Source organism: Poeciliopsis prolifica, unplaced genomic scaffold (assembly GCF_027474105.1).
Source record: "Poeciliopsis prolifica strain line A6 unplaced genomic scaffold, Auburn_PproV2 SCAFFOLD027, whole genome shotgun sequence".
Lineage (NCBI taxonomy): Eukaryota > Metazoa > Chordata > Actinopteri > Cyprinodontiformes > Poeciliidae > Poeciliopsis > Poeciliopsis prolifica.
Genome location: NW_026562402.1, coordinates 6,545,633 through 6,567,331, shown reverse-complemented (window position 1 = coordinate 6,567,331; position 21,699 = coordinate 6,545,633). Strand labels below are relative to the sequence as shown.

The window sequence follows — 21,699 nt, the reverse complement described above, 5'->3', positions numbered from 1 at the left end:
ACTGAAATGGGCAACAACAGGAAAAAGAATAGACTCTCAAAAGATCTTTAATTTACTCTTGCAGGCAAATGCAAAGAAAGGATCTTCTGCATCACTGGATATTTTTCCTCCTCATTTATGTTTCCAAAAATGTTACAGAACAATGAAAGATGCATTTCTCATTGCTTTTTAAAAAGAACTTTTTGCACAACCCCAAACGCCTGGTTCAGATAAAGGCCGAGATCCTGACTGATAAAACGTTGCGAGCAGGTGTGTAACACCGTGTACTCTCTTCACCCACGTGACGCTTCAGTGCAGTGGACGCCTCTGCGCGTTCGCGTCGCCACCGTGCACTTTCCTGGGAAAAGACTGACATGCACGCGCAGCAAGAAGTCGCGCCCGCGAGTCATGACACTCATTACAGTACAGTGTCATGATCCAGGGTCTATTATGTCAGCTGACTTTGTGTCAGATTCACAAGCTGCATTTTTGGTGTTTATTGTACTTGTTTGAGACTTATATCAGTTCGTGACAGATGAGATTTGAAATGGTTTTGGGAGGATGACTGATGCTCAGCTGATGTCTTAAGCTTATTTATTGTTATTTCGGTGAGATTTTTCTTCACTCCGGAGTGATCATCAGCAGGGATCTCGCCTTCTGGCCGCCGTGGCCGTGCGGCGCGCTCCCGCCCCTCCGTCAGGAGGAGACTGGTGCTGAAGCTGACGAGAATGAGGATGCGGACGATGATGGCGGTGATGGAGGAGCAGCGCTGAGTTTAGTCGCTGTTTTCTCCCCTTCCCCCCCTTTTTTCCTATTGACATTTTTTATATATGTATGTTCATTTAAATTAGGGCCTCACAGAAACAAAAAATAATAATAATAAAAAAAGAAAAAGCAGAAACGCTGTCGATTTAACCCAGCCTGCCTTCACCTCCCTCCAATCTCCTGAGCTCGCACAGAGATGGGGAACGAAGCGAGCATGGAGGGCGGCGGGGAGCCGGGAGCCGCCGGGATGATGGGGTCGCCTATGCCCGGTGGACCCGGAACAGGACCGGGGCCAGGACAGCATATGAAGCCGGTCAACGGGGCAGCTGCCGGGGGAGGAATGGGAGTCGGAGGCCCTGGCATGGGGATGGCAAGGTAGGAGCAGCAGGGTTGGCGTTGCTTGGGATGGTCGGAGTGCAGGGTGGCACTGTGTGTAACGTTTTATCCAGCACGGAAATGCTTCACAGCAAACGGACAGAAAACATGACATTTGATTTGGAGACAGTGTCAAGATTAACGGGATGTCACGCAGACACCCCCTTTCGCTCGTGTAAGATGTGGAAAAGGACAAGATGATGCGTTCTGATCGGGAGAAATGAAACACCAGAGCGCTGTCCCCGGTGCTGAAACGCTACAAGCAGCACTACTGAGTCAAAACTGTTCATTTCAGCACGCATTTCTGTCTACGGAGTGGGGATAATTCCGCATGTGAAGGTGGCTTACAACCACCATGTTGGTCAGCAGAAAGCCTGCATGGTGCTGTCTTGGATACGGATTGAAATGATTTGATTCCGCGGCGTCATGTGCTGTAATAGTATTTCCTCCCTCCTTGGCTCAGCAGCGTAGTGCGTTGCACTAGCAGTTATTTGCAGACCGTGCCATTGTGACTACCTATCATTATAGGGTCATTTAAAAAGCTTGATTGTAACCATGTCATTAATTAAAGTGACAGGAGCTTCTTTTTTTTCATGCTGAAGATGGGATGCAGCTGGATGCTCGAAGCGCCTTCATACCCTCACGTGTTTCCGCATGGATGAGGGGGTTTAGTATGAATGCGTGTGTGTGTGTGTGTGTGTGTGTGTGTGTGTGTGTGTGTGTGTGTGTGTGTGTGTGTGTGTGTGTGTGTGTGTGTGTGTGTGTGTGTGTGTGTGTGTGTGTGTGTGTGTGTGTGTGCCTCTGCTTTTTTTAGTCATGTAGGCCTGCATTTGATTTGCAGAGTTAGCATCTTATGAACATATCAGTGTTCATTGACTTACAGTGACATAAAGTCTGACAAAAAAAATATGTATATATATATATAGGCATATATATATTTAATGTATATTCCCATACCGTATCTGTGGTATCGTACCATGTGCAGCACAGCATACTGTCCCATAAACCATTTGTAAGACCAAACCTTGGTCTTACAAATGGTCACAGAATCTTAAGGACCTATTCTCCTCCATGCAAATTTTCAAAACATGTGGATCGTGTTTATTGTTCAGTCAGCACAACAAAAATGTGTAATGACTTTAAAAAGCTGCAAGCCAATGTATCACTTATCCCTGTCACAAAATGCATTGTCAACACCTGCCTAGAGCTGTTAACTGGCTATAAAAGAACAGTTTCAGTCCAAAACATCTAAAGCTTTACAACTTGAGCCATGTGCCATGCAAAGCTTAGTCTTTCAGCCTCTTGCTCACAGTTTACATGGGACCTACACACCAGTCAGCCATGGCATGGCGTTCCACTTGCCTAAGGCAGAACTGCATGTGTATTTTTAGGATTCAAAATCAACCGAAACAAGAATAAGCATGTGAAAGTGAGATGATTGTTGTTGTGTGTGCCTAAGCGCCACAGACTGTGAGTAGAGTTTCACCTGATTCTCAGAAACGCCATCAGATCCATTCAGATGAGAATTTCACCAGTTTGTTAAAGACTGCAGATCATCAAGCCTTTTCTAACGAGTGATTGTGGTTGAACTCAACCATAAAGTACATAAAGTGTGCAGGTATTCTCTGCCAGACATCACACTGTTATCACTAATATAAAAATAATAAGGTTTCATTTTACATTAAATGATAAACGTTTTCCCCACACACCAACATTATAAACAAATTTCATTGCAAAGCAATACTTAATACAGCAGTTTGTAAGATTGTTAAACCAAACACCAGTTAAATACCATTCTCGCTTGAGTATCAATAGAAACACAGCTAACAAAAGATTTGCAATAAATAACTTGAGAAGAACATTTGACATAGAAATGCAAATGAACTTGCATCTTAGCTGTCACCAGTGACAGCAGATGACAGGGACATCTCCCCTAAGGGTAACACCTGGAAGAGACTGAACATAATGTAACATGCTGCTGTGCACAGAGCAGAACTACTCATTTTCCACTCCTCTTTCATATACTGTCTCTGCACACAAGCTGCACAGAAACCCAATCAGGATGGAGTTGTTGTTTTTTTTGCAGGATTTCAGCAGGAATGGGGCTGCAGCTGGTCAACATGCACCAGCGCCAGTGTGTGCAAACTGTATTCAAGACACACCCTGGGATTCATTCATTCGTCCATAGGAGGGAATTACAGAGATGCCAGTGCCTGTCCGTTATTACATAACACAGGAACTTGCAAAGCAGATGACAGCTTCAGCTCTCTGCCTACAACCAACAGAAGAATGGAGCCGGTACCGGTTCTAGTTCTAGTTATTATCCGGGTTTACGGGATTCCCTGTCCTCATCAGTCTTGTGTTCTTTAGTTTTGGTCATTTTTGTTCTTTTTCTTCACACCTGGCTCTTGCATTTTAACTCATTCTGGGTAAAAGAAATAACATGATAGTTTTTGTAGCTGCTCCTCACATTAACTATTTATACCAGCATAACGAGAGGCCATGTGAACAGATTGAATCACGTGGAGAGCGTGTTTGCTCACCACCCGCCCATTTCTCTTTCTGGTTCTCACACACTGCCTCTGTGCCTGCTCACATCAGTCCTGCTCACTCGCACTCTCTCTCCTGCATACGTACGTGCATCGGTTCTCTCCTCTTCCAGTGTATATTCGTCTTTTTTTGTGCCACTCTGTGAAATTAGCTCAGCCTTACAATGGATATTTGGCTATCCTTCCATTTTTATTCATTTATTTTTGTTTTAGATGTCTGGCTAGATGATTTTTATTTTTTGTTTTTGTATCGTCTAGCCTTGTTGTTTTCTGAACTTCTACGTCTTAATTTTGATTCCTCGTTAAGCCAGATCATTTATTATACAAAATGCAAAAGTAGACACAACCCTTTAACTTTTTTATACTTTGTTGCAATAAAATCACAGATGCTTATTTGTTATATTATCTAAAATGTAATAGATTATGGAAGGAGAATAAACAACATGATTTTGAAAGAAAATAATTAGATTTGCTCTAAAAATCTTTTACAAATGATCTGAAAACATAGTGTTTTTATGCGCTCTGCGACAATTTCCACTCTAAAAGTGGTATGTCAGTCATCTTTTTCTCACAATGTAAAACTGACAAAAATACCTGGAGGTTTGTTTGTTTAAATTTGACAACAGGCGAAAAATCCCAGGGCTGTGAATACTTTCCTCAACTGTTTACACTGATTCCAACATTAAATCATGGGTCTCGTGTTTGCAGGACTGTCTCTTTAAGAATAACGGTATCATGCATCATCCAGAAGAGAGTAGGGCACATTTCTTCTTTTCCCAGTCCAGTTATCTTACTGAGAACAGCCCAACACGTCACTCTCTCTCTCTGCACATAAAATCTTCCTCCTTTTCCTTTTTCCTTCCTCCCTGCCCTCTTTTCAAACACTGACTTGCAGCCAACAAACGGCTTTTGTTTGAGCAATAGGATACAAGCTCTCTCCTGTAAAGAACGGGAGTGTAAAGATAAGAAAAGAGCGAGGGGGAAGGGGGAAGCAGGGAGAGAGTTGAATAAGGTGAAAGGGTCGAGAGAAAGGAGTGAGAGAAAGATGGTGGAAGCAGATGGAGATAAGAGCCACAGTGACACAAGCGGGACCGAGAGTCTGACGCGAAAATAATATATCAAAAGATAAACTGATCTCTTTTGCTTTTGTCTGGAATCGTGTGAAACTGTGAAATTGTAAAATGTATAGTTATAAAAACATTCGATTTCAAAGTTCTTTGAAGCATATCTTCCTGTTTTTCGGCTCGGATTTGATTTGAAATTAAGAGACCCGTCAGGAATGCAAATCTGAATTTGGCTGTAATGTTTGACCAAAATGTGGCTTGAATTGTTTGTTGCTTGTAACTGAGTTTGAACGTGGCCACATGATTACAGGGTATCGTTATGAGTTGCAGTGATTTGAGTTGAAAAACATAACTGGACAGCAAACTAAATAACCAGATTATAGCAACTTCCACTGGCAAAATAGCACAATAAAAATATAAAAGCTTGAAATTATAAATAGTAAATACTGCACATATAATAAAGATATAAACATGTAGACTAAAAAACAGGAAAAGTCTTAGACAATAAAGGGAAATAAAGACAAGAGGAATTTTAATGTGTTGAAGAAATTATCAGTGCTCTGGCTAAAAAGGTCTGGACACTGTTACATGTTAACCACTGGAAAAAATATTATAATATAGACTCAAAACAGAACAATTATAAAACGTGAAAAAATATTATTTTTTCTAAATATCTTGCTCTAATAAGCCAAGTCAACTGAAGTAGAATAAAAATAGTAAAAAATGAAAAAATTTCAGAAGCAGGCACAATCTATTAAAAAAAACCTTTAAAGAAGATGAATGACACTGGATTTCTTTACAACAACAAGCAGCGTTGACTGAATGAAGCACAATCAGTCAACGCTGGCTGCTGCCAACATGACGGAGACCGACAGGAGCTTGGTCTTCTCAATGCAGAGTCAATTTGTGTGCTGTCTATGCTGAAGTTGCTGAGTTTCTTCTTTCCTTTTTTTTTCTTCATATGGGTTTTAAATTGTTTGGCCGTGGAAAAAAAAAATGGTCACATTTTCACTTCCAGTGAAAAGACTGCTGAAAACAGGGGGGTGATCAAACACAGTGGCACATGTAGACTTATTTTTAAACGGTTTAAGCAAGAAGGGAGAAAAAAAAGAAGCATCGGTAAAAAGATTCAAAACGACACGTGGAGTCGATGAAATGGAGAAGAAGAGTTGATCTTTCCAGATGGTTCAAAGAAACGAAGTGAAAGAGAAGCACATATGGCGCAGGCAGCACTCTTGCTTTTGCATCATGAATTTATTACTTACTGGCTCAACTTAAATGAATGCTCGACATCTGACACAGAATACACTCTAATGTGTGTGCATGTAAGAAGATGAATGTGTGTGAGTGTGTGTGTTTTAGGTGGGATTTCTTAACTCAAACCAACAAAAGAACTGAAGTGCTGGAGTGTTTCTTTTCTTTTCTGCATTTTCGACATGCTGTGCACATTCGTGACTAATTTTCACCTTGCAGAGGATGTGTGAGAGCCTTTCCCTGTTAAATATTACGCGTCTACCACTCGCGAGGCAGCGACATCCTGTCAGAGTGATTTTCGCTGGGAATCAACTGCAATTGCTACTGAGGTGTGCTGCTGACATTTCTGCTCAGGGCGACATGATTTTTATTTTATTTTTTCTCACACATCAGCAGAAGAACAAGCGTCGCCATGATTCAGGTTCCAAACTGCTGAATTGACTGATTACAGGCCGTCCCTGTGGCCCTGTGTGGCTGAGACAGAAACTTAAGCTATTTCATGCTAAATGCACGCAGGCCGCTGCTGCACTCTGAACATTTGGTGCAGCTAAGATTTGTGGTTGATTTTTCTTTTCTTTTTTGTGTTGTCACAAGATTTAATTCATTAAACAAGCTTAATTTGGAAATAAAACACCACAATGCTAGAATTAAAATAAGGGACATTGTCTTAAAAATTCAGATTGACAGCTTTGTAACCTTTTCCTTCATCAGGATTCCTTTGGCAGGATTTTTTTTTTTTTTTTATTGCTATGAAATGTGTTGCTTCATATGTTGTCAGCTGTTTTGGGTTATTAGAGCATCCGCCATCTGCTACAAACACAAAAGATTTCAGAGTCTAACCGTCCACTTCATTACATGCAAGATGTTAGGTAAAAAGGCTAATATGATCTCTGAGTTAGCATGATTTCATCTGATGCGGTTTTAATTAAACTGGGTCTTTGTATTGCAGAGGAAATTGTACTGTTTACTCAGGGTCCATCACAGAGGAGAGAGTGCGTGAATTATTCAGGCATAAGAAGCTCCTAATCTGAACAAATGAAACACAGACAAATTTGCAAACTTAGTTCTGCATGCACAATTTCTTAAAAACATGACTTTGCTGCAAACAGGATTTCTAAAGCTTGCAATACCATATTTAGTTATAAAATTGTTGACTTTCTTTTTGACCAACCTGCGCAATGTGCTGAAATAGTCAGGTTCAAAGAGTGGAAAGAAAATTAGAGGAAAACTTTCGAAAGCTCAACAAAAATTTCAGGCCTTGAGGAACAACTGATCAAAACCCTTTTGCATAAAATAGTTTATCGCCTAAACTCAAAAGTAAAATGTTTTGTTAAAAAATAAATAAATAAAGTGATTGTGAACGCATTCGACCAAAACGAGAGCAAGAGTCTGTTTCTAAAAAAAAAAAAGCCCCAAGGTATTCGATCAACAGACAGAGGCTCTCTGTCTTCTCCCCGATCTTTATCAGGCGGCCAACTAGCCTCTAAATACTGGACGTGGTCGGGTGGCTGCACCTGGAGATAAGATGGCAATAACCACAGCATCACACCCAGAAACTGTATTACTTTTCAGCAAAAGAAAAGATGCTGTCTCCTGGGTTATAAGTGAAGCCCAGCAATGAGCCGAGCAGATATGATGCAGCTATCAGAACCAGGTCAAGGCGTAGAATCACAGAGACGATACGCGCAGGTAGCTGGATGAGGTTTTTTGTTTTCTTGTTTTCTTTAACTGAAAAAACAAAAAGACTGTAAAAACAAAAACATTATTCCTTGCTCGAAAGGCGATTTACATCCCAAAAAGGAGGAAGTGAATTTAAAATCAATGTGAGAAGTATTTTTTTGAAACGCTTCTTTTCTGAAGCCGAGAAAAGTGAACTTCAATCAGTAATTAAAACTTCTAAATAAGGGAAGATTAGAGACATCAATATCAGCAAGCTGTCCCTCTCTTACAGACTTAGGAACCAGAAAAAAAAAAAAACTTTTAGGTGTGTGAGGTTATTTCAATGTGAGGCCAGTGGGGTGAATTGATGAAAAGTAGATAGATAAATGTTGGAAATGCTTAAAGAGGAACATTGACAAGAAAATCAAGAAACATTTTATGAAATTGTTGAAGGACAACAATTGTAACTGTGGCATCCTGCATCACATGCAAACGGCAACAAGAGAGGGATGTGCTTTCGAGTGAACATATCTCTGTGGCTTCGCCTAATTAATGTTAAGCAGTTAAATAATGAAGAATCATCCTAACACAGAAGTACAGAGCGATGGGACTGCATCTGTTTTTGAACTGGCGTCATTGTATTTTTGCATTATTGTAAAAATACAAAAACTAAAAGTGACACAATCTCTCAGTTAAAACAGTGTAACTGAGTTAACTGATTTAAGATGGAAATACAATTGTCGGTACATGAAAGGTGGCTGACAGCGTTTCAAACGCCGCTGTTTGTTTCATTTATTCCCAGGTTGAAACCTGGAGCAGCATTTAAGCAACAGCACAGAAAGTTGTCGGTGGAAGAGCTCTTCTGCTCCTGCCGTGTTTCTTAGAGTGCTGCGTCTCCTTCTAAAGGCTCAGCAGGGATTTGTAACAGACACCGGCACAGTTTGGCCTGACCTCATGTCGCGAGCAGAGTACATCTGTGCTTTAACCCGGTCGCCCAGCATTACAAGTTTGCACAATATTGTCAGGTTAGGGCATTCCTGTACAGCGGTATGAGTCTGCGGTCTACTGCAAAGTGAAATAAAGTTTTCAAGGACTAGGTCTTTTATTTGCTGTCTAGCAAACATATTCATAGGCCATTTTTTTTTTTTTTTTTACATTTTGTCGCATTGAAATCACAAATATGGGATGTGTTAAAATTTTATGAGATAGACATAAGAAAAGGAAAATGATAGAGGGATTTAAAATGCTGTAATCTGAAAAGTGTGGTGTACTTTTGGATGCAAGCTATTTCATTCTTGGCTCAGATATGACAGTTCAATTAAAATTGACCTCTTTTGCCTTATGTGTGCGTCGTCTTTGGGCCTTTTCCCCGCGGACTTCACCAAACACAACAGACAAGAAAAGATGATGTTGCATGAAAGTGTGCAAAAATATATATATCATTGATTTTGTATAAAAGAATATTAAAAGTTAAAGTTGCAGCACACTGAAGCAAAACATGAACTCTAAGGCAATGTTTACACAAAATAGCTTGTTAGGTTTTTTGTTTTAAAGAAGTATGAAAAATCCCAGGTAATAGATGGGAGATTGCTTGAGTTTCTATGGTAACAGCTGCTGGTAATAATTTTTCATAATTGGTTTCAGAATTTAGCACAGGACACGATTGTAACCCCTTTTATCAAATTATGTATTATTACATCTCTATGACTCACCCACGGTAATTATTCTGGTTTAAAAAGTAGCCCACCCACTACCACTCTGCAATGTCAACAAAAACCTCAGCATAACTTATTTATTTTTGTTTAAATATGCAGTTTGTAAGTATTACAAAATGTATGCATGTTTTTTTTTTTTTTTTTTACATATTTCTTAAAACTGTCACCATGTCCTGTCAGTGTAATGTGAGACAGACAAGCTGTGAAAAAAAAACATTCGTTCTACTCCGCCTCCTCCCTGAGGTTGTGTAAAGCTTATACATACACCAAAATGCTTGCAGCTGTGATTAAACAAAATGACTTCCTACAAAGTAATGACTCACTGGGACTAAGTTTTAAAATTTAATTGCAGAAAAGCAATATTTTAGATTTGTTTCAAAGGTTTCTAATTTATTTCGTTTTATTCCTACTTCAGAAAAATGCACTAGTTTGAGATGCTGAAGCGGAGGAAATCATAATAACATTGAAGTTGTTGAAAAAATGACAAATTGAGGACATTATTATTTTGTGAGGCACTGCAGATATTTTTTATTTTATTTTTTATGTCAGCTCTATTTTTCATGTGTGCCGTTGCTCATCTTCTGTTTGTTTCGTTCAGCTGAGAATACAGTTCTTGAGCCTTCTTTGTGTGTGTTTGTCAGTGAATATGTTGCTGTGCTCTGCCACTTTCCCGCTTCCGCACCTGCAAGGGTTGTGCTGTGTTTCTCATTATGTTGTCACCACATGGCAGCAAATGTATTGATACGGAAGCGGCGTACGTGGATCCTCACACGCTCCCAGGGCGTTGCGACGTCGTAGTACCATTAGCGTTATCGCCTTCTCACCGCAAAGTCTGATAAATGAATGGCTTTCCTTTCTCAATAACTTTGCACCTTTCCTCTGTGTTTCTTTTTTCGAGCACTAAACTGATTTATTGTTCCGTCCTTCGGTCTTTACTCGGGTTTGTTCAAGGATGGGTGGTAGAAAAAAGAATGCAGAGAAAAGAGAGAGAGAGAGAAAAGATCAGATTTCCATCTGTCTTCCTAAAATGGTTGGGTGTAATATCCAGAAACACATTCTCTTATTTAAAACTGACACTTACCGTGTTTGCACCCTTACAACAGCAAGTACGGCATCTTCCTCTGAATAGCACAGCTTCATTTTCATCACGGTTTTAGCTCCTGCTTTCCTTTGGACTCAGTGGGGAGACACACACTGAAATGTAGTGTCATTGTCATCAGCGTGAAGGCAAAATTAGGATTTTTGAAAGTCGGTCACATTGGATGATACATCTGAAAGCGGTTTTTCAGCTGCTTTGAAAGAGCTGCAGCTTTTTCTTTGTACCAAATGTAATTCGTCGCCATTACAGGCATTTAAAGTCGGCATAAATGGTAAATAGACAAAACCTATAAGTCACTTTTCCAGTCACCCAAGCCACTCAAGGGTTTCAACAAACCACATTCACATATGCAGAGACATCCATACACCAACAACCAGAGCAGTTCGCAACTTGAAGCTAAATGCCTTGCCCAAGGGAGCATCTAACTCACTACTTTCTAATTGCAGGACGACTACTTGTCCCGCTGAGCCAGAGTTGTCGATACAACTCTTACACATCAACCACAAGAGCTGATTTAAATGAAGAGCAACATTTCATCCCTATACAAAGCATATCGTACTGTCTGAGTGAACACAGCATCATGTTGCTTTGGAATCGGTGCCGTTCGTTTTTGCCGCTTTGCCGAAGCAGCGAAACGAGCAACACCCCTTCACGACGAGCACAACACCTCTGTGATTATAAAGGTCTCCTTCAGCGGTCCGCTCGCCTGCTCCTGATTCTATTTGACGGTCCTGCATGACGCGTAATGAGAGGCATAAAGGGAGGAGAGCAGGAGAGAGTTGGAGAGGGAGGTAAATCCAGCAGAACATATTGTGGCTCAGCAGTTCTGTTGTGTTGTGGCCCTGCCAAGGACAGGCTGCATATCCTCGCCATCACACCGCAACCTCATAAAAACCTTCTCGCTTCTATTGATTTCGTGTATTGAGAAGTGACAGAGTCCTCTGTGCGCCTGCTGATTTTTAAGACCCTCAAGCGTCTGCAATCAAATCCAGGGCTGTGTTTCAGACTGACTGGTAAATCGAAATTAGACAGATTCTTACAGCAATGATGAGGACGGTTCTTACATTGCTGCTTAGTGTGAACAATCAACTCATTTTGTGTTTCATGGCACTGACATTGATGCAGAACAGCTTTTTGTTAATTACTTCCTCCAGCACTAGCATGCATACTTCCTGGAGAGATTGCCAGTCCATCACAGGGCTTTCAGTTCACACTGACATCTAATGGCGATGTAGATGGACCAATTCACCTAACAGTCGTGTTGTTGGACTGTGGGAAGATGAGCACCCAGAGAAAACCCTCAGACGTGCAGGGAGAACATGCAAACTCCATGCAGACAGACCCCAGACCAGGATTCAAACCCAGGACTTTTCTTATTGCAAAGTAATAATGCTACAGTACTGTTCAGCTGATCTTTGATAATTTCGCATTTAAATATGTTCGTATGTAAAAAAAAAAAAACAACTTAAATGATTTCAAGCCTTAAGAAAGCTTGAAATTCATAATTGCTTAATTATTTTTCCAAAATGACCAACCACAGATCTGAGAAATGTGTCGATTGGCAGGTTCTGATGTAAATATCAGCATGTTGAGTGATTCAATTCCAAGCAGTGAATACATTGTGACACAGAGTGCGTCAAGATAATGGGGATGTTCTGTTTATCACAGAATCTTCACTGGGCTGAGATAAAATTTTGAAATTGATTTAAATGTAAAAATAGAGAGAGAACGTTTCGAATCACTTAACCAAATACCTCATGGGTTCAGCCTCTACTTCAAGGTGCGAGACGTGCCGTGCCGTCAGTGAGAACAAATAACAAGGGAAGTGTGCATTTTGAGTTATTAGCATCCTAATTAAAGGTCATGGCTGATCCTGAATTATTGATGGCTCATTTTAAAAGCCCACTGAGTTCTAAATTTAATTAACAAGCTTGTCGTTTAAAACTTCACCAGAGTTTTAAAGGCCTGCAGCGCAGAACAACGGGCCAGTTTCTACCAGCCTGAATTGTTACCATAACGTGACAGTTTTTAGGGTTTTAACTGATATATGATCTTTACCCTTTTTATAAATGACTACATGTAATCTCCTGTGCGCAAAACCACACATCACAGATGTATTCATTTACTAAGCAAAAAGCAACAATTGAAAGCCTGTATATAGGAGCATAAAAGTCCAATGATGGTGTGTTGGCTGGTGTATTGCAGTCTTTACGTGTTCACACTTCATTACACATAAATCAAACTGGGTCATCAACAATGCTTTAAGATTGTTCTAAAAAAAAAAACATGCAATCATGCATGTATAAACCACCTTATGGCAATAGAAACATTTAGAATCTGTTCAAATTGCTCATAGATGTTCAGCTATCTATGAGAAACCTATTTTCCATAATGGATTAGCAAGCTGCTCAAATTTACACACTGATGCACCAATTGTAAGAGAGAAATCAGTTTTAAAAAAAAGATACCAGAAAAACAATGTGGGCCAAATCATATAAAAGATGTGTCAGAGTGGCAACAGCTTGTTTTGCCGAGTTTTGAGCCATTTATGTCAGTAAATAGAAATTGTTGCTACTAAGGTGTTCTCTATTTATAACCTTCTGCCCCACTTACTGGCCATTTGGAGCCTGAGAAGCACAAATTAATCCTTTTATTACACACACAGCATGAAATAGCCTGCTGCTGCTGCTGCTGCTGGAGCTAAAAAGGTTGCTGGTTGAGGGAAATTATATTTGCAAACCAGGAAGGAAACTGAAACGTTAAAAAAAAAAAGGATCTTACTAAGGGGCTAACAATTTACCCTAAACCCCCCCCCCCCAAAAAAAAAAAACGCATGCTTTCAGTTCATGTAGTTTGTTAATACCATAAATACATGTTTCAATGGACAAAGTTTGGTCAAATTTGATTGACTGTAGTTCAGCTCGTTTGAATCCGAACTGGATCAAACTTTTGGTATTTTCCTACTTGATCCTTTATTTGTCTGGTGGAATTATTTCTGCTCTTCTGATTAGCTTATTTACACGCAGCACCAAACAGGCTTTGTTTCGATTGAGTCTGTTAGTAGTTTTAATGAGAGTAATTAGGACACGAGTTTTATTTAGGACTAAACAAGCCGCTCTGCAAACAAGGCGACGGAGAGGGAGGACAAAAACTACAAAAGAACAACGCAGCATGTAATGAATGAATGAATGAATGAGAGCCGGTAGAAACCATGTCATCTGTGTCTCTGTCTTTTGTTTGTTTGCAGTGGTTAAAAATGATTCAATTTGATCACTTAAAGCTATACATTTTTTGCTGAATGTATATTGTTAACTCACTGGAAGAGCAGAGAAAAGCATTATCAAAGTTTGCTTGTCTTTAAATCAAACCTTCTACAGCCTTATTTGGGAATTTATTTACTCTTAAATACATAAAAAAATAATAACAATTTACTCAAAGAACTCTATTCTCATCCTGCCTCATGTTGAATCCCATAATCAGTTGTCTAATTAATTTCCCCTCATGCATCAGAATCCTGACAATAATTTTGATTAAAGAAATGAATTATAGATGTGAAGTGCAAGTCACAGTGACTGTAATTTCTAAAAGATTTACTTGTCAAACTTTTATTTTTTTACTTTTTCTCAAAAATCAAACAAATGTATAAAAACGTCTCGTAGCCCATCTGTTGTAAACTAAATGCAGATGTTTGAAGTGACACATAAATGTTACACAAGTTATTCAGGCATCAGGTCATTAAAGAGTCTTGAGACTTTGGCTATACCACAGCATTTTCTTTTTTTTTTTATTTACTTTAAGAACAACAGCAATATGTGATCATTAAAGTATCTTTATATGACATATTCTCATCATATGATCAACCATAACTAATCCGTGATGTAAAGGTGATAGGAGAAATGGGTTGTTTATCATTCATGCCTCATTTGGGATATGTATTGAGATACTTTCATATCAAATGCTAACCTTGCACAAATGTGAGTTTATTTTTTGTGCTGTAAAGACCAAAAAAGCTGAGTTATTCCCTCTTTCATTTATTTTTGCACACCTAAAATGTGAATGGAACGGTGGTTTTCTCCTCTTCAGGTCAAAATATCGCACAAGGTAAAAATGCATCTCTGTAAACGTGAGTCATAACATCACACCAAATGAAACTAAAATCAATTAATGAACCAACCACAGCTTTTTCTCAAGACACTTTATCATGACACTCACTGTGTGCTCATGGTAATAGTTCAGGTGGTTCAATGCGTCATCTGATAACACAGCACCATAACTTTCTTTTTGGGGTTTTGTTTGCTTTTCATACCTACCAATAACTACGCACCTGGAACTTATCTCTTTGCTGCAGACCAGTTCCTTGGGAGATAGTCAAGACTTTTTATGTTCTGAGACAATTTAATGAGTATAAACACTAGAACTAGAAGACCAAACACTGGTGTGCTGCTGAAATTGATTCTGAATGCAAAGCAAACAGAAAAAGCTTGATGGACAAAAACATGATCAATTTTCATGTTTATATTTCTACAAACGTTTGAGGAGGGCAGATTATTTCTGCTGAGACTGGTTTCAAAGTCCGTCAAACATCTTGTTGAATGTCGTAAACCTTCTCATCTCAGCCTCAACCTCCTCATGTGTTTTGTGTTTAAGCAAATTCACCACCAGCTTCTCTTTGGCAGAATCAGCCTGTTTTCGTTTCAGAGTCAAACAGAAAGAGCAGTCGTACGACTCCAAGACTGTTGCCCATTTAGCCAGCAGGCTCTGCAGTTGAAATAGGTTTTTCTTTTTTCACCAGACACTGTGGGTGTAGTGCTGCTACCTAAACCCTACAGAGCAGTGGTTGCCCTCTTAGTTGTAAGTGAGCCAGCGAGTTAATAACTCAGTGGGATGCTCATTCAGTTGGCCGGTCAGTTACTCGATACGCTGCATAATTTGTCTCCAAACAACCATCTTCAGGCTGGACAACAACCTCATTGTGGGCTTGTTAACTAGCAGGTTTTATAACACTCATTCAGCCAATGATCATTCTCAGAGTGAGGCCTATCGATTCAAGCTTAGAAATCCAATTTATGGCCCAGTTTTCTCTTTTTTTGCATGTGTTACTTACAATTTGCCAGCGGTTGTGCAGCCTGTTGTGAACAGGGGTTTACACGATTTTTAACACCAAGGAGAGGAGCAGGCACCTGCATGCGTGTGTGTGTGTGTGTGTGTGCGTGTGTGTGTGTGTGTGTGTGTGTGTGTTTTTGGTTGAAAAGGAGCAATCTATTGCACACTGGTGGTGAGAGCGTCTCCAACTACTGTGAGATTGTTCTCGAGCAGGGACATCTAGACATGTGTAAGTGTTGCTGTCATTTTATCACATTTATTTGTGAAAAAAAGAGAATGCTTCTCACAGTTTTCTTTGAATTCACATCTTTGTGCACCCACAGTTCGTCTGTTTTCTGAGCACCATTTATGTAAGTTTTATTAAAATTAGGGCATTCTTGGCCATTTCGGTTGAAACGTTGAGTAGACAAAAGTCAACAAAATCTTTCTTTGAGTATGAGCATATCGTAAATGTCTTTTTTTCTTTAAAAAAAAAAGGCTTAGAACATGATGAGGAATGCCAGATTTGATCGACGACATATCTGGGATATATGGCCCAAGAAACAGTTTCACAAGCCGTGCAAAAAAATAAATAAATAGATGATTGATGAAAAAACCTTTTGAACCTTAGTCAATGAAGTAGCATCGGTCTGCAATTTCAATAAAGCCAGGGTCACATACATATGCCACAAACACTGTTGATCCTATTAGCTGTCTTTTACTTGCCACCTTGTGGTTTTGAAGTGAACTACATTCTCTTCATGAAGCAGGAAGTGGCAGCAGACCAGGTGGTTTCTAGCTGACATTTGGAAACTGTCTGAATCTGAGTTATGTTGAGTAGAGAATTTTTACCTTCCTAGTGTCTTCTGCTATAAGAATAGAAAAACAGAGGAACAATTGTTAGAAATGATGTTGTTCTTGTTAATATGTTGTTCAGGCTGTTCTATCGGGGCTGAAATAATAGCATTACTCAGATGACTCGAAGAAACAGTTCAATATAACCAGACAGACAGAACAGTGTCTAAAAATATGGCTGTCAGAATTTTGAAGCACCCTGCAATAGTGTGACATTCTGTGTTACACTAACAGGTCATTTTTTTCTTTCAGTGATAAGCATAAACTGTTGATGCAGGTGAATTAGAGACCAAAATGACAAATTTGACTGGAGTACCAGTTTAACGCTGCCACCTGAGAAGTCTACTGCCGTTGCAATACCCAACAATTGTCTTCTATATTATGTGCAATACACTTAGTCAACATGTATGTACTCATAGTATGTGTTCATCCAGTCTCTGTCTTCCTTTCTGCATGTATGCCCAGTAGACATAGCGCCCATAGTAACTGCAATTAGCAGGTTGCGCCTTTGTTGTGAATCATCTGACAGAGTACTACGGAGGAGAAAAGAGCATCGACTGCCAAGTCCGTCAGTTGTTTGGATGAGGAATAGACAGAAATGGCCCTGCTTGTGGACCTTGTTAATATTTTCCAACAGATTGCAAAGTTGTTGATGTAAAGAGATCTGAAACAGGAGGACTGTGGGTCACCAGGGATGTGAATCAGAAGAAAAAAAAAAGGTCAGAAAAACAACAGGGAGAGTGGCACCAGGACTTTCAGTGAGGTAAGACCTTCCTGTAAGCTTCTGGAGTCGAGTGGAGAGAAATAATTAGGTTTCACAGCAAACAATTAAAATTACTTTAGTGAAAGTGGATACAAGGAAATACATCTGCTATCTAAACTACGTCAAACCTAGCAATGGTGGTAGCTAGCTTGTCATTCATTACTAATGCCCTATAAAAGCCCTTACTTCTTCATGCACTTCTTTTATTTATGTTTGTTTGTTTCTTTTGCTAATGGCTGCTGTGCCACCAATGGCTGCAACATCTGGATTTACAACTGCTTTTTGCTGCAGCTACAAGCCAGTAGCTTGCCATCACCAGTGTGTGAATGAACCTTTTGAGATTTCAATAGGAGATAAAAAGGGCTTTATAAATAAAATTGATTATTATATTTCTCTGTGTGGTTTGCTAGTGACCTAAAACCTTAGAAATTATTACAGAGGCCCTTCCAGACTGACAGGTTTTAATCATTTTGTGTATCTCTCTCTCTCTCTTTTTTAAACTTCTTTAAACATATTATATATTTTAGCTTACTTCCTGCATCCAGACATGCTATATTTTAGTAGTTTTGCATGTGTACAACTCAGAGTAATCAGGGTGTTGATAGTGAATTTGAGTCCAAAAAATGTTAATCACAGTTAATTGATCAGAAGGAAGACATTCAGGCTTTGACCATGTTTTTTTCTTAAATGAACTAATCTTTTCAAAACTAGATTTTGTGTTTACTCTGCTTATTTTTGTGTTTAAATAAATAAAATACTGCAACATGCAGCCAAAGTTACTTTTTCCTGACTGGAAAACACATCAGCCCTCCAAACTCTTTATGGCCCTCCTAGGATTTCTGAGAAGCAGTCCTTTTTTATTTGATTTTTTTCTTCATGAAGTAGAAATATAATTTTCCTTTTGGGTGAGCTAAACAATTTTTACTGTGTGTGCGAGGGACGTAGACGCCAGGTGAATATTCGCGCTGGTGTGACGGGAGAGAAGAGGAGAAAAGGACAGAGAAATAATGCGAGGTGAGGTGGAGAGAAAGGAGGGAGGGGAAAAGGCAGATGGAAATAAATGGGCCGTACAAAAGCAATTCTGTCAACAGCCCGGAGTGGGAAGAATTGCAGGCAGAGGAGGAATGGAAGAGGAGGAGAAATAGATGTTTGGTTTGGGCACACCAATAACCTAAATAGACTTGTTCTGCTGCAAGTACAGCAGTGGAATAAGGAACTTATCCATCCTGGAAAATCCCAGTTAAACCAGTTTCATGGGAAGCAGTTTCGTGTCACTGTTTTATTGTTTCTTGAGTGGATTAGTTTAAGCAGTAGTTTGAACTTTGAGATATGCTAATTCAGTCAGCTGAATGTTTTTAACACGACTAAAAAAAAGGTTAATTTTTCATTTAAATGATTGATAATGCAGATCTACAAATACATATTTATTGCTTTGTGTTCTTATAAAAGTACCTTAGTTCTTGTAAAGGTGACTTTTTCTGAAAGAAGGGTTGTGAAAGAAAAGGCTCGGGGGTCAGTCAATGTTCACTCTCCTTTTAGGAGTGGAAATGAAAATGTCAAGAGAGAAAAAAATTACGTTAAAGAAACAAAAAGCAGTTGAACAAGGCCAGTATTAGTGCCAAGAGAAAAGAAAGTAAAGAGTTCGAAAATAAGAATTGTAGAAAGTCAGAAATGGGGGAAAAAAGATTTTACAGGGACAGGATTTGATGTTAACTAGATATTGGGAAAAGGAGGAGAGAGATTTCACATTTTCAGTGTTAACTGGAACATCTCTTAGCCCCGATTGCTGGAAATATGTTGCATTCCTGATCAAAGAAGATCTTGTTTTCTTATGCTTGCATCTGGAGTTATCATTACAGTGGCAGTGAGTCTGTTGCCTTTGTCATCGAGACATAAAGCCTGGTAAAAACCGGCCATTTTGCTTTACACAGAGGGTCTGATCTCTCGGCTGTTGAGAAATGATTGCTTGCCGGAGGCATGGACTGTATTTAGGTTTTAAATTTTACCCAGTCACTAACGTTTGCCCATGACGAATATAATGTGCCAGTTTGACACTATGAAGCTTACCCGAAATTGCCTGTGTTATAAACAAACATTCTCCTCTGTGAAGACAGAAGAGCCGATCTGAACAAGGCAACTGTTAAAGTTATTAATTTAATATTTGGAAGCGTGGAAAACATGAACTGAACGGCTTCTTTCACTGCCATTGCTGAAACCACAGGCAGACCACAAGTCTAAAACAGCCCAGAAAATTGACTTTCACAACTTCTTACTCTGTTTGCTAAGTGGCCCTGTCAGAAATTGAACAGTGAGTCTGAGTGAAAACTATTTTCAAGTGGAATTGCACAGGAACGCAACGGCCACTGACCTCAAACTCTACACTACAGCAGAGTGACTCTACATTTTAGCATTCACAATTAACTCAGATCTTATTATAAGTGTACTTTTTTTATCCACATGTGTATTTAATGGTTATTCAAATACATACCTAAACAAATAAAGAAAAACTTAGTTTGCAGTAAAAGTTGCAATATTGATTGATGCTTTAAATCTTGTTTTTTTCTGGGGAAAATATATTCTTTTTTTCATTACCAGATAACTACTAAATACTTTTGAGATTTGTAGATGTAAAGTGTCACATGCAAGAAAATATAAGGGTGTAAATACTTTTGAAAGGCACTGCAACATAATTAGGTGTGTCTGCAGAGAATTTAACCAGATTTTAAGGCCATCTCTTGAGCATGAATTCTCTTTTGCTTCGTCTCTTTCAGAGGTCCAACAGGCCCGATGGGTAGTCCAAAGCCAGGAATGCAACCAGGTGGACATGGTGGAGGAGGAATGGGAGGTGGGGGGATGAGTGGGATGGGAGGAGGAATGGGGACAGGAATGGGGGAGGGATGGGAGGAGGAGGAATGGGCGGAGGAATGGGAGGAGGAGGAATGGGGGGAGGGATGGGAGGAGAGGAATGGGGGAGGGATGGGAGGGGGGGAGGGATGGGAGGAGGAATGGGGAGGAGGTATGGGTGGGATAGGAGGAGGAATGGGGGAATGGGAGGAGGAATGGGGGGAATAGGTAGAGGAGGTTTGGGGGGAATGGGCAGTGGTGGAGGAATAGGGTCCAGAGCTGGAGAGCCGTATCGTCTGGCCGCTCATGACAGCCCAACCTCCCCTCGACACATGCAGTCCAGCCAAGGGTCGGGCATGGGGCAGGTCTCAGGATACGGCCATGGGGTGGGTCACACCGCAACTGGCTCCAGTATGGCAGGCCACGGTGGCCAAAGTCCCGGTCAGCATGCCTCCCGCCGAAACCTCCAAGTCGACTTCAGTGGCTCGGGTGGCTCTCGGACGGGCCGGTCTCCTTCAGTGTCTCCTGACCGCGGCGTGACTCCCACCTCGCCCTACTCCCTGCCGCAGATCGCACCCATGCCAAGCAGCAAACTGTGCCCAGTGTGCACCACCACAGAGCTGTCCAATCCACCGGCTGTACCCAACTACAACACTTGCACCCAGTGCAAGTCCACCGTGTGCAACCAGTGTGGATTCAACCCCAACCCCCACCTTACTGAGGTAGGTCACATTAGACAAGGATATGCATGTGGGGCAGGGTTCATCTGTGAGTGTAGATCTGTTTGGTTTTCTTTTTACCATCATTTTATGATTATTTATGACAAAGCTGAATCTACTAAGCAAACCCGAGCAGAAGTTTATGACTCACCCATTAAGCAAAAGATAAAAACAATCGATGATTGAGAAATGTTAACCAGAGACAGGGTGGACAAACACTGCTTTGCTTTGCTGACTTTGTTTGCAGTGCCAGCAATCTACTTTTTACTCTAATGAGCTTTAATTGAAGCAAGTGAATGAACTGACTGAATCAGTAAAGTGTAAAAAAAAAACCACACAAATTAGCAAAAAAAAAAGGGAAGGATGAAAGCCCCTTTGTGTGCATTTGTGATGGACTGCCAGTGCAAGGCTTCAGCAAGTGGCACTAATTGCATGATAAAACTCCGTCAGATTCTCCATTAACGTGTCAAGGCGAGAGATACAGGTTATGATAGGTTGTGGGTGTGAAAATACTGCGGTATTCTGCTTTCAAAACAACAAGAAGAAAAAATGTTAATTAAAAATGTGAAAAATAGAACATTCTGACAGAGCAATGATTTTCTGCAAAGATACAGTGGTCAAAATTATTTTGTGTCTTTTACTTAGCTGTGGACATTGCAAATAAACAAAGACAAAGTACAAGCATGTTGTGGCATTAATATGTGGGAGATTGGCTTTCTAAATCTGTCCTTGGCAACTGGCAACTTGGAAATGCAATTCTTTAATTGCTCATATGAGATGCTACGGTGATTTCAATAACTGTCTCTGTTTTAAAATATTTGTAAAATCCTCTTCTTCGGCAATACGTCTCTCACGCAGTATGACATTGCCTCTTCTCACAATATTCATAATGCAATGCTTGCTGGCAAAAAGGCTGGAAAAAACATTTACAGTTTTTTTTTTTTTTTTTTTTTTACTGTTTGTTGTATTTCATTCCG

General features: G+C 40.0%; 2 protein-coding genes across 2 annotated transcripts in view; both read left to right on the top strand.

Moving 5' to 3' along the window:
- Nucleotides 1-467: 467 nt before the first annotated feature.
- On the top strand, nt 468-20,190 carry LOC129371619 (uncharacterized). Its single transcript, XM_055048310.1, has 3 exons — nt 468-1,119; nt 19,931-20,004; nt 20,123-20,190. Exons 1-3 carry the CDS (start codon nt 941-943, stop codon nt 20,188-20,190), a joined length of 321 nt encoding a protein of 106 aa, XP_054904285.1. The 5' UTR covers nt 468-940.
- Nucleotides 20,191-20,206: 16 nt separating this feature from the next.
- bsna (bassoon presynaptic cytomatrix protein a) overlaps nt 20,207-21,699 on the top strand; it is an 88,101-nt gene continuing 86,608 nt past the window's right edge. The window contains exon 1 of the mRNA XM_055048352.1: nt 20,207-20,725. Coding sequence (XP_054904327.1) covers nt 20,207-20,725 — 519 coding nt within the window. The remainder of the gene's footprint in view (nt 20,726-21,699) is intronic.

Bases quoted from the DNA above. Each gene is read 5' to 3' on its own strand.
- LOC129371619 (XM_055048310.1), top strand. From the start codon at position 941: ATGGGGAACGAAGCGAGCATGGAGGGCGGCGGGGAGCCGGGAGCCGCC. The intron at 1,120-19,930 runs GTAGGAGCAGCA...CGTCTCTTTCAG, and splicing joins CCTGGCATGGGGATGGCAAG to AGGTCCAACAGGCCCGATGG. The intron at 20,005-20,122 runs GTGGGGGGATGA...ATGGGAGGAGAG, and splicing joins TGGTGGAGGAGGAATGGGAG to GAATGGGGGAGGGATGGGAG.